Here is a 13,248-nt window from a genome sequence, read left to right on the forward strand (position 1 = left end):
GGTGTGGTTCATTAGGTCGACATGGTCATTAGGTCAGCATGTACTAGGTCGAAGTGGAAAAAGGTCGATATGAGTTTTTTTTTACTGTTTTTGGTGTCGTTGTCTTCGTAAAGTGACGGGAACCCCAATTAGTGCACCGTGTCCGCTCGCCATGCTTCGGGCAAGGTGCCTCGCTCTGCTACCGCTGCGCTCGGTACAGGTTACCATTCCCAATTGTAGTCCGCGTGGATCGTAGATTATGAAAAAAGTCAAAAAATGAAAGAAAGAAAAAATTGTGAAAAACTCACGTCGACCTAGTACATGTCGGCCTAATGACCATGTCGACGTAATGCATGTCGACCATTAGTGGTCGACCCAATGACCGCCATCCATTTGAAACACACTGTCAGACAAACCAAAAGCTCACGAGACCATGGATATTTACTAAGGAGCGGGTTTGCCAGTGGGATTTAAAATGGCAATAATATTGTATGCAATTCCACTTCATTCACACGGCCTAGTACATACAGCCCCATGACTTGAATAGCCAAGCAGTTAATAATATATAAACTGTGATGAAAATTAGGGACTAAGGGGGTCGACTTATGGAAGTGACACACTAGGCTCTTTGCAATGCTGAGAGTTTCTACTATGATAATGGTACCCGTAAACTGTAATCAGATTATTTTGCAAATGACTTCAAAGAAGAAAACAATTTACCTAGGATAGCCATGCAAAGGAAAACAGACACATGTGTGCAAGCTAACAGGGTCTTTACAAGTCCCAGGCCAGAAGAGAGAAGTTTCCCCAGATAAAAACACCTTCTGCTGACAGATACCCAGGAAAATCATTTGCTAAGAAAAAGTCAGATGGATCTCCTTTAGACTATGAACAAACCGTGAAAATCCGCAGTTAACCCCTAGAGTTCGCCTTGATCATAAAGTCAAGCAGAAAATGATGGGACTAATAAAAATTCAGAAAAAAATTATGTCCTTCAAAGACTGGGATCTGCAAGAACTCACCTCTAATGCCTGGAAACCGCCTGAACTCGTTTAGTAAAAAGATGACCTAATAGGCACAGTCAAAATGTTTATGGATTTTAGATCTACCATGGGTTGAAAGAATCTGAACTGAGTAAAATCATATGTTCTAAAAAAAAATCAGTACTGAAATAACCTCTCCTGTGTGAACCAAAGATTGATTGGCTTCCATAATGCAATTCGCCTTGTTTCTCTAGGACAGCCAGAAAGAGATCTATAAATCCTGACCAACATATCTTTTGCTTGTCTGTAGAATTGGGGAGCTTGACACTGAATGTGATACACCTTCACGAGAGGACTGAGATTCAACATGTAGTTTAACTTGGGGCAGCACGGACGGTGTAATGGTTAGCATTACTGCCTCACAGCACTGAGATCATGGGTTCGATTCCCACCATGGCTCTAACTGTGTGGAGTTTGTATATTCTCCCCGTACTTGCGTGGGTTTCCTCCGGGTACTCCGGTTTCCACCCACAATCCAAAAATATACTGGTAGGTTACTTGGCTTGCAACAAAATTAACCCTAACATGAATGTGTGTGTGTGTGTGTGTGTGTGTGTGTGTGTGTGTGTGTGTGTGTGTGTGTACATGTAATAGGGAATATAGATTGTAAGCAGGGACTGATGTGAATGACCAAATATTCTCTGCAAAGCGCTGCGGAATATGTGTGCGCTATATAAACAACTGGTAATAAATAATAAATAAATAAACTTGTGAGAAAAATTAGCAAGACCTAATGCAATTGGGCCTGAGGGACTTGAGAGGTTAAAAGAACTGTTTATCCCTGTGGTCAGGTAAACAACCTTTGTAGCACTGGACCAAAGATTCCCCAGATTAAAACAGGGACGGCTACAAAGCCAAATATATAGCATGTTGTGAAACACAGAGTAATACCTAGCCACCCTGAGCACAGTATTCAGGATCACACCTCCCAGATACCTCTAAGAAAAACCTACCGTTAGTGCTGTTATCACATAACCACTGCCTCTTTGACGCAAGCTGCGTCTCTGAGCAGTCTTTACCTTCCTATCCATGTTGTCCCTCAGACCCACACATCTGAAATCAGAAAGATGGTGGCCTGAGAGCGTAGTGCCATGGGATCCTTCATCCTGATTGCCATCAAAGGGTAAGCAACCTACAAGAGGCATGAAACCTGCTATCAGGTCTGGTTCACACTGTGCAAAATAGGTGACTCAAATAGGTAACCCAAATTGCATAAAAAAAGGGAAACAATGCAGCTTATTCAGGTTGGATCGCAATATACTACGAAGAGGATGTGGGTGCATGCGCAGGGCCCATTCTGCACATGCGCCTGCATTCTCTGCGGGCACCCGCAGAAAATGCGATCGCCTCTGCCTGCGCTCGTGGGGCGGGGGAGCAGCAACGCTCCTTTTCCAATGTGGAGACGGAGTGTTGCGGGGGCGGCAATGGAGAAACGGGGGCGGTGACAGTCAAATGGTGGGTGTAATGGGGCGTGATGTCACACGCAGCCCCTGCAATCAGATTCAAATGGCGGCAGGACTCCTGCGGGCTGCGTCGGCAGAAGACTACCTCCTTTTTTACGATCACGTTGTAATTGCGGTGTGTCATAATGCCTAATTCAGACCTGATCATAGATGTGCGGGGGGAAGCCCAGCACAGGGCTAGTCCGCGCCGCATGTCAGGCCCTACTCCCCCCCCCTCAAAAAAAAAAATACAAAAGCATCATGCCCTTTTGTACTTGAAGAGCAGCTGAGTACCAGCGCAGCTCCTGTGCGCTGGCAGGGAGCTACTCGTCGCTGTGAGGGTTGCAGTGGCTGCGTGTGACGTCACGCAGCCGCTGTGGCCCGTCCCCCGCATGGTCCGGGCACGCCTACATTGCCAGGACCACGCCCCCTCTAAACGGCGGACAAACGCTGTCCCCCGCATGGCTGAGCCGGTCGTCGGCGATCTGGCATGCGCCAGCGCACTGCGGCGACCTGATCGGCTGCTGTGCGATTAGGCCTGAATTAGGCCCATAGATAGACATAGATCTTTTGATCTGTACAACAGAATATTGACAAGGATGCAAAGTAATATTTCGTTTATGGTGGCAAAATAAAAATGAACTTAACATTTTGAGGCAAAATAGCACCCTCTTACTATATAAAAATAAAATGAAAGTTGCTTTTCTACAGTATCACTATTTTATCCTTGTTATTACACTATCAAGTAGCAGAAAATAGGATTTTAATTACCTACCGGTAAATCCTTTTCACGTAGTCCGTAGAGGATGCTGGGGTCCACAATAGTACCATGGGGTATAGACAGGTCCCTTGGGAGCCATGGGCACTTTAAGAGTTTAATAGTGTGGGCTGGTTCCTCCCTCTATGCCCCTCCTACAAGACTCAGTCTAGAAACTGTGCCCGAGGAGATGGACATACTTTGAGAAAAGGAAATACACAGATAGTGGTGAGATTCACATCAGCTCACACAAAACAGAAAACCAAGCTAACCAGCTTGAAACAATCCAGCAACGGCTGAACAACAGTACTTAACCAAGTAACAATGCAGTACTTAACCAAGTAACAATACAGTACTTAACTAAGTAACAAATGCAGGAAAACGAAGCGCTGGGCAAGCGCCCAGCATCCTCTACGGACTACGAGAAAAGGATTTACCGGTAGGTAATTAAAATCCTATTTTCTCTTAAGCCCTAGAGGATGCTGGGGTCCACATTAGTACCATGGGGATGTACCAAAGCTCCCAGTACGGGAGGGAGAGCGCGGAGGCTCCTGCAGAACCGATTGACCAAACTTTAGGTCCTCAGAGGCCAAAGTATCGACTTGTAGAACTTAGCAAACGTGTTCGATCCTGACCAAGTAGCCGCTCGGCAAAGTTGTAAAGCCGAGACACCCCGGGCAGCCGCCCAGGAAGAACCCACTTTACGAGTAGAGTGGGCCTTAACAGATTTCAGACACGGCAAGCCTGCCGTAGAATAAGCATGCTGGATAGTAAACCTGATCCAGCGAGAAATCGTCTGCTTAGAAGCAGGGCACCCAACTTTGTTGGGATCATAAAGGACATACAGAGCGTCCAACATAAATCTTCAAAGCACTTACAACATCCAAGGATTTTGAAGTAATTGAGGAGTCAGTAGCCACTGGCACCACAATAGGTTGGTTGATATGAAAAGCCGACACAACCTTCGGAAGAAATTGCTCACGTGTCCTGAGCTCAGCTCTATCTTCATGGAAAATCAAGTAGGGGCTCTTGCAGGACAATGCCCCCAATTACGACACTTGTCTAGCAGATGCCAATGCCAATAGTGTGACCACCTTCCAAGTAAGAAACTTGACATCAACACAGACATACTGGGGGACGCCCAGCACAGGGCTAGTCCGCCCTGCATGTCAGTGCCGCCCCCCCCCCCCCCCCGCGCGATGCCGTTGCACTTTGAGAGTAGCTCCCGGCCAGCGCAGCTTTAGCGTGCTGGCCAGGAGCAACTCGTCGCTCCCCGGCCCGCAGCGGCTGAGTGTGACGGCACGCAGCCGCCGCGGACCGCTGCGCAGTCCCGACCGGATCGCTGCACTGTGACAAACTGCAGCGAGCGTTCGGGTCGGAATGAACCCCGATAAGCGAACGGCCCCTGTTGCAGAAGGTCCTCCCGAAGAGGCCTCGGATCTTCCAGCAGTAACTCCAGAAGATCCGCGTACCAAGCCCTTCTTGGCCAGTCCGGAGCAATGAGGATCGCCTGAACTCTTGTTTTTTTGATTAGTCTGAGAATCCTTGGGATGAGTGGAAGTGGAGGGAACACATACACCTACTGGAACACCCACGGAATTACAAGGGCGTCCACCGCCACTGCTTGTGGGTCTCTCGACCTGGAACAGTACCTCCGAAGCTTCTTGTCTTGCCATCATCTCTATTTCAGGTATGCCCCAGAGACTTGTCACCTCTGCGAACACTTCTGGGTGGAGGCCCCACTCTCCTGGATGGAGATCGTGTCTGCTGAGGGAGTCCGCTTCCCAGTTGTTCACACCCGGAATGAAGATTGCTGACAGCGCCACCACGTGCTTTTCCGCCCAGAGGATGATTCTTGTTACCTCTGACATTGCAGCTCTGCTCTTCGTTCCACCTTGTCGGTTTATGTAGGCCACAGTCGTTACATTGTCCGACTGAACCTGAATGGCCTGATCTTTCAGAAGATGTGCCGCTTGTAGAAGACCGTCGTACACGGCCCTTTGTTCCAGAATGTTTATTGGAAGGATGGATTCCAGACTTGACCACCTTCCATGGAAGTTTTCCCCTTGGGTGACTGCTCCTCAACCTCTGAGACTTTCATCCGTGGTTAGGAGGATCCAATTCTGAATCCCGAACCTGCGGCCCTTTAGTAGGTGTTTGCAGCCACCAGAGGAACGAGATTCTGGCTTTCGGTGACAGACGAATCCTCTGGTGCATGTGAAGATGAGATCCCGACCATTTGTTCAAGAGATCCAGTTGGAAAGACCGTGCATGAAATCTTCCGTACTGTAGAGCCTCGTAGGAGGCAACCATCTTCCCCAGAAGGCGAATGCACTGATGAACCGATACCCAGGCTGGCTTCAGGACATCCCGGACCATTGTTTGTATCACCAACGCTTTCTCCTCTGGCAGAAACAACCTCTGTACTTCCGTGCCGAGGATCATCCCAAGGAAGGACAGTCTCCTTGTCGGTACCAGATGCGGCTTTGGAAGATTTAGGATCCGTCCATGATCCTGGAGTAGGTGAGTTGAGAGAGCAATGCTGTGCAAAAGCTTGTCCCTGGAAGACGCTTTTATCAGCTCACACTCACACCCTGCTTGCGGTGGATAGCATCATCTCCGCCATGACCTTGGTGAATGCCCTCAGTGCCGTTGAGAGTCCAAACGCAATGCCTGGAACTGATAGTGACAGTACAGCAGTGCAAATCTTGGATAAGCCTGGTGAGGCGGCCAGATCAGAATGTGAAGGTACACATCCTTGATATCCAGGGATACTAGAAATTCCCCCTCCTCCAGACCTGAGATCACCACTCTCAGAGACTCCATCTTGAATTTGAATTCCCTCAAATAAAGGTTCAACGGCTTTAGGTTCAATATTGGCCTGACTGAACCATCCGGTTTCGGTACCACAAACAGGTTTGAGTAATAACCCTTGTTTGCTAGGTGAGGTGGAACTGGAACAAAGACATTTGACTTTAGCAATTATTAAATGGCTTCCTGTAGGATAGCACTTTCTGTCAGCAAAGCTGGTAAGCCTGATTTGAAGAACCTGTGAGGTGGGAGTTCTTGAAACTCCAGTCTGTACCCAGGGGTCTAGGCCTGATGACGCCCAGACATGACTGAAATTTCTTAATCTTGCTCCCACCTGCCCGATCTCCAGGCTGGGAGGTCCACCGTCATACCGAGGATTTTTAGGAAGCAGAACCAGGTTTCTGTTCCTGGGGACCTGTTGGTGCAGGTTTTCTGGATTTCCCCCGACCTCCTCTAAAAAAAGTGGAAGCGGGTTTTTTTAATTTCGAGGTCCGAAAGGACTGCATTGTAGACGTAGTATAAGATTTCCTAGTAGGCGGTGTTGCTGAGGAGATCCACGCATCTAACGCTTCCCCAAACAGAGCCCGACCTGTGAAGGGTAGGCTCTACACACTCTTTTTGGATTCCGCATCCGCAGACCATTGGTGCAGCCAGAGTTCCATGCGTGCTGAGACAGCCATGGAAGAAGCCCTTGCATTAAGATGGCCAAGGTCCTTCATGGCCTCCACCATGAAACCTGCAGAGTCCTGTATGTGATGTAAGAACAATTCAATGTCACTTCTATCCATAAGATCTAATTCCTCTAGTAATGTGCCTGACCACTTTACTAGGGCTTTAGAAATCCACGCACAAGCAATAGTGGGTCTTAAAGCTACGCCAGTAGCTGTGTATAATGATTTGAGTGTAGTCTCAATCTTACGGTCAGCCCTCTCTCTTAAAGCGGTGGACCCAGGTAAAGCCACTTTTTTTGACAACCTAGACACAGAAGCATCTACTAAAGGTGGGATTTCCCACTTTTTCCTGTCCTCCTCAGGGAAAGGAAAAGTAATGAGAACCCTTTTTGGGATCGGAAATTTTTTCTCTGGGTTTTCCCAGGATTTTTCAAACAATGCGTTTAATTCCTTAGACGCAGGGAAAGTAAGGGTGGATTTCTTATTGTCAGTAAAGTAAGCCTCCTCTACTTGCTCAGGTACCTGATCAGTAATGTGTAAAATGTCCCTAATAGCCTCAATCATTAGCAAGGGATGCATCACCCCCCTGCATATCCCCATCACCGTCCCCTGTATCAGAGTCGGTATCCATGTCAGCTTACATTATCTGGGCAAGAGCACGCTTCTTAGGGTAAACAATTGGGGTCCTTGAAGTGGTAATGGGAGCTGAATATGACAAAACCTCAACAGACTTTCTCAAAACCTGTGTTTCAGTCTCATTGTGAGCTATCCGAGATGAAATCTGGGATATCATTTCCCTAATAGAATCCACCCATGGGGGTTCGAATTCAGAAGGCTGAGACAGTATATTACAGTCCTGAGTACATGGAATAGACTCTTCAGGAGAAGATACACATTCTGCAGCACAAGATACAGAGGGGCAGATGTATTAACCTGGAGAAGGCATAAGGAAGTAATAAACCAGTGATATGTGCAAGGTGATAAAGGCACCAGCCACTCAGCTCCAATATGTAAATTAACAGTTAGGATCTGATTGGCTGGTGCCAATCTCCAGGTTAATACATCTGCCCCAGAGTTCTCTCGAAGTATGTCCGTCTCCTCGGGCACAGTTTCTAGACTTAGTCTGGTAGGAGGGGCATACAGGGAGGAGCCAGACCACACTGTTAAACTCTTAAAGTGCCCATGGCTCCCAAGGGACCCGTCTATACCCCATGGTACTAATGTGGACCCCAGCATCCTCTAGGACGCAAGAGAAACATGAAACATTACACTAATGTTTACTTCAACATATCTGGACTGTATATATTGCACATAATCATGTAACTAAAAAAACTGCCTAGCTGTGATCTCCATATTATAAGTGCTCCCCATTCATTCTACACAGTACCAAAGCCAGCATCTCTGAAGGCTGTGGTATATTTTGTTGACAATTATCATGTCAATATGGTTTTAATGTCGGCATTCATCACGATCAACAAGTAAATGGCGACAAAACATATCTGGTGGTCTAGAGGTGACTTTGCAGGTTTGGAGGCTACAGAGTTGTCTTCTGGATCCGACAATAACAGCAGATGGACTTCTGGTGGATCCTGCGTGACTTTGGACCTTATTCTGCAATGGTTGGAGATGCATTGCATTCGTAATATTCCCGACCCATGCTGTACTGTGCACGCGCATCGGCGGCATCCGGAAGGATGCAACCACAGTATGATTGACAGCTAAGGGCGATGTGTGGTCGGGTTTGAGGAGTTATGGGCGTTCCTTAAAAAAACTGAGGTGTGCCCGGAGCGTTATCGGGACAGCTGTGTGACGTCACACGAATCCACTCCGATTAAAAAAAAAGGCAGAACTGCGCCTGCCTTCACAGTCTGGCTGCAAAGGCAGGGCGTCATGCACAAATCAGAAATGGACTTTGGACACTAAGGTACCCTATCACTGTCCCAGAGTCTAGTGCGCATGCGCAGGTCTCTGAGAAAATGGTGAAGTGGCCATTTTCTTAATGATTTTCCTACGCAAGATGCCGGGAAAATGGGCACAATTTTCCCAGTGATTTCTGCAGCGCTGCTGCTGCCAACGTGGGACTCCAGAGGGTAAGTACTGAAAACAAAATGGGTGCAGGGTGTGTCCCACTGGACCCCGTGTGCACCACGCATACTGCACCCATTATAAATACGCTAATGCCTACCCTAATCCTAGCCTTCCTCTCCCGAAGCATAACCCTAACCCTACACTGCCTGTCTGTGCAGAATACTGACATGGTTACTACATCCCTCTCTGAGCAACAAATGTACTACTACCCTATAACTGTATTTGGTACACTTTTACAAATCTTGTTATTTAAACACAAGTCAGATCATTCTCACTTACTTTGGCAAATATCTTGTAACTGTGATTATCTTGTCTTTGCAGGTCACCTTGTGAAATGTCCGACCCATACTAAGCCAATACTGATTTTCTTCTTCTGGACGCTTACAGTATACCAGTCCTAAATAATGACATCATAAATTAAAGCTAATGTTATTTTATATTTAGACATCTCAAAGCAGGAAACAAACTGATAAAAAAAGGATATATACCTCGTCTATAGAGGGGACTGCTGCTGAGTGGAGGTGGAGCGGAGGAGCTAGCTTTCGGTTGTTTTGGCTGAACAATAATTTGATAGCCCTGCATGAGACGCTGGCATATAAATTCGTCAAACACTTGCTGTGCTGTCATCTGAGCGCCATCCTCATCACGCCTGTGGAACAGTGAATACAATTCATATCTCCTAATAATTATACACATAACTGGTGCTTGAAATAGCTGTAACTTCTTTTAGTTATACATTCTTAGCAGTGCTTTTAAAACTCAGCCCTAGGTCCACCCTCTCTCAATTCCCACACGTACTAGGAAAAGGAGAGTTATGGTAGACTTACATTTGTTAACTCTCTTTCTTCGCGGTCCATAGGGTCCACAGGGATAACATTCGGGTTATAGGTGATATCCCAGGATGCTTCAGTCCCTTTCCCTATAACCCCGCCCCTACCCAGGCAGGCCAGTTTTGGTAACAAGCCCAAAGCAGGAAGATGATGAAAAGAGAAGGAAGACATGGTACACATAAGAACACAGTCTCACAGACAGGAGAAGGGAACCAGTGACCAAAAACGCAAAACCCAGAGAGGCCAGGTGCATCAGGGCTGTAACCACAATGTCCTCATTTATGTGGAAACACGAAACCACCTTAGGTAGGTAACCCGGTCTAGTATAAAGGACAACCCTGTCCGGATGAAAAATCAGGAAAGGAGGGCGACAGGAGAGAGCTCCAAAATCAGACACCCGTCTGGCAGATGAAATGGCCAGAAGGAGCAAAGTCTTTGCAGTTAACCATTTGATATTTACTGATTCAAAAGGTTCAAAAGTGGCCTGTTGAAGGCCATTGAGAACCATGGAGCCATTGGAGTGACGTAGGGAGGCTGTACTCGGATAACGCCCTGAAAGAAGGTGCGAACATCCGGAAGCAGCGCAATCCTGCATTGAAACCAGACAGATAAAGCAGAAAAATACACTTTGAGGGAAGCCAGGCAAAGGCCAAGGTTCAATCACCTTTTTTGAAAGGCGAGAATTCTGGAAATCCGAAAAACTGCAGGGTCATAGAGCTTGGAAGCGCAACACTGGAAGTAGGTATGCCATACCCGGTAGTAGATGCGGGCAGAGGCTGCCTTTTGAGCCTTAAGCATGGTTTGCATGACAGGACGAGAAAAACCTGTTGCCCTTAATATGGAAGACTCAAGCGTCACGCCATTAAAGACAGGCATGGTAGATCCGTGTACAGAACGGACCCTGAGGCAGGAGGTCTTGACGTAGTGGAAGAGGAACTCCCACCGAGAAGCCTTGCGGGTCTCAGAACCAATGGCGTCTGGGTCATGCTGGGGCTACTACAATGAGGTTGCCTCCTTCCTGTTTGAGTTTCCATAGAACCCATAGAAGACGTACATGAGACCGAAGGTCCACTTGATGGGAGAAAGCGCCCACAAACGCTGCCTGCAGATCCCGGGATCGGGATCTATATACCGGAACGTTGTGGCGTGAGGCCATGAGGTCGACATCTGGGAACTTGGAAGACTTCTGGATGAAGGGACTATTCTCCCGCGTGAACATCCTGGCGACTGCGGAAGTCTGCTTCCCAGTTGAGCGTCCCTGGAATGTAGACGGCTGAGATGGCTGTAAGGTGACGTTCTGCCCACCTGAGAATGCGGGCCACTTCTTGCATCGCCCTGTGGCTGCGAGTGCCGCCTTGGTGATTGAGATATGCCACATGAACAGGTCTACCGTGAAGGACATTTTGCACCAGAGTTAAGGCTTTGTAGACAGCCCGCAGTTCCAGGACATTGATTGGGAGACGGGACTCCATCTACGTCCAACGCCCCTGAAATGAGTGCTGTTCGGTCACTGCCCCCCTAACTACGAAGGCTGGAATCCGTGGTTAGGAGTACCCAGTCCGGAATCCAAAAGAGCCATCCTTTGTCTAGGTGTTCTGTATGGAGCCACCAAGTGACTGACTGGGGAACCTCCAGAGTCATAATTTGAGTACTGATCAGATGAGGTTTGACCTTCCACTTGACCAGAATCAGATGCTGTAGAGGACGAGAATGAAACGGAGCATACTATACCATGTCGAAGGTTGAGACCATCAGTACGAGGACCGGCATGGTTGAGTAAATGGACACTGAACCTTGTCCTGCCGCTTGGAGATTTTGTCTGCTGGCAGAAAGAAACTCTGTCTCGCACAGTCCAATAGGGCTCCAAAGTATAACATCTGCTGGGATGGTGTGACAAAGGACTTTTTCCAATTGATGAGCCATCTTTGTGTCTGATGGAAGATCATCGTGAGTTGAAGATGGCTGTGCAAAACTTCTGGTGAAGTAGCTAGAAACAGTAAGTCGTCCAGATAGGTAAGTATTCTGACTCCCTGACGACGCAGCCATGCTGCCATGACTGCCATAACTTTGGTAACAATTCTGGGTGCTGTAGACAGTCCAAACGGCAGTGCCCTGAATTGATAGTGTTGGTTGCCTATAGCAAAACGTAGGTATTGCTGATGCGAGTGAGCAATAGGGATATGCAGATACACATCCTGTATATCCAGGGATACCATAAAGTCCACCGGCTCCATAGCAAGAACTATGGATCGAAGGGTCTCCATGCTGAATTTGGGCACCTTGACAAATCTGCTGAGAGATTTGAGGTTGAGGATGGGTCGGTGTGACCCATCCTCCCCGGTGTGTCGGCCTGATTGCAGTAGTGATTATTCTGGCATCAGATAGGGCCTCACGTATGTAAGAAGCTGCTTGCCGCATAAGAGCCAAATATGACATGTAGTCCTCAGATTTATCTAAGGGCAATTCGTCCTCTAAGGCCTGTAACCATAATTCAATGGCTTTAGCAGCCCAGGAGTCAGCCACGGTCGGTCTGTTTACAGCACCGGTGAGAGAGAATTTTCAATGCGTCTTATCGGTGGCCTCTTTCAGTGAGGAAAAAGTAGTGACAGGTAGACGTGCAATATGTGCGTTTACCGAACAGGGAGCCTCCCTCTTAGCACAATTCTCTGCAGGGATAGGGCAATGGGAAGCAAAGCGCTTAGACACAGGAAAATTCTTACCCGGAGTTTTCCAGAGTTCCTGTCTAATTTCCATTAGATAATCTGAATGAGGGAATTCAGACTTAATTATCTTTTGTATCTTATAAACATCTGTTTTCTTAGCAACTGGCTCATCCTCAGTGAGTTGAAGGATGTGCTTAATAGCCTCAATTAAAGTAGCCACCTCCACTGTGCTGGAGGAATCCTCTGCAAGAATGTAGAAATCAGTGACAGACCGTGGGATGTATTCAATAGCTGTCGGAAGCTGCCGTCGGAAGGGGATCCGACCTCTTAAATATGGGCAGTTTTTTTCAGACAAGTCGGGAATTCCCGACTTGTCGGAAAACACGTGGATTGGTGGAGTAGGCGCCAATCCGCGTGCTTCTGTCGGAAACGGGGCCAAATCCGACAGGTTTTGGCCCCCTTTCCGACAGTCTCAATCTGACTTTAAAAAAGTCGGATTGAGGTGAGGAGACAGGGAGCGATGCGCGGGCTATGGGGAGCGGTGCGGCGGGCTATGGGGAGCGGGGCTGTGTGGTACCTTGACGGCCGTCCCCCCAGCCAGGCACCTCTCTCCTTGCAGCGCAGCACTGGGTGGCCATGATGTGCGGTTCCAGCAACTTCCTGTGTTCTCAGACACGGAGAGCTGCTGACAGCCGCACCGACACCGGCCAAATCCGACAGTCGGATTAGGCTCAAATCCGACAGCCGGATTTGGCAACTCTATTGAATAGGGGTTGTCAGATCCATTCCGACAAATGCATGTCAGAATAGATCTGACTCTTATTGAATATACCCCTGTGTGTCCTCCCCTTCGTCAGCCGAGGACTCATTTGAGTATGCTATAGCAGTAGACTGAGAGCAAGGAGTCCGAGTAGTGGACCTAGAGGACAGTTTAGTCCACGGTAACATTCTCTATAAAGCTAGG

General features: G+C 47.8%; 1 protein-coding gene across 6 annotated transcripts in view; it reads right to left on the reverse strand.

Moving 5' to 3' along the window:
* DEPDC5 (DEP domain containing 5, GATOR1 subcomplex subunit) overlaps positions 1–13,248 on the reverse strand; it is a 358,748-nt gene that overhangs the window by 83,948 nt on the left and 261,552 nt on the right. For all 6 annotated transcript variants that reach the window (XM_063913059.1, XM_063913056.1, XM_063913058.1 and 3 more), the window contains exons 27-28: positions 9,280–9,440; positions 9,071–9,188 (exon numbers count right to left, since the gene is read on the reverse strand). In XM_063913059.1, the coding sequence (XP_063769129.1) occupies positions 9,071–9,188; positions 9,280–9,440 (279 nt within the window). The remainder of the gene's footprint in view (positions 1–9,070; positions 9,189–9,279; positions 9,441–13,248) is intronic.

The sequence above is a fragment of the Pseudophryne corroboree genome, chromosome 1, assembly GCF_028390025.1.
Source record: "Pseudophryne corroboree isolate aPseCor3 chromosome 1, aPseCor3.hap2, whole genome shotgun sequence".
NCBI classification, from domain to species: Eukaryota; Metazoa; Chordata; class Amphibia; order Anura; family Myobatrachidae; genus Pseudophryne; species Pseudophryne corroboree.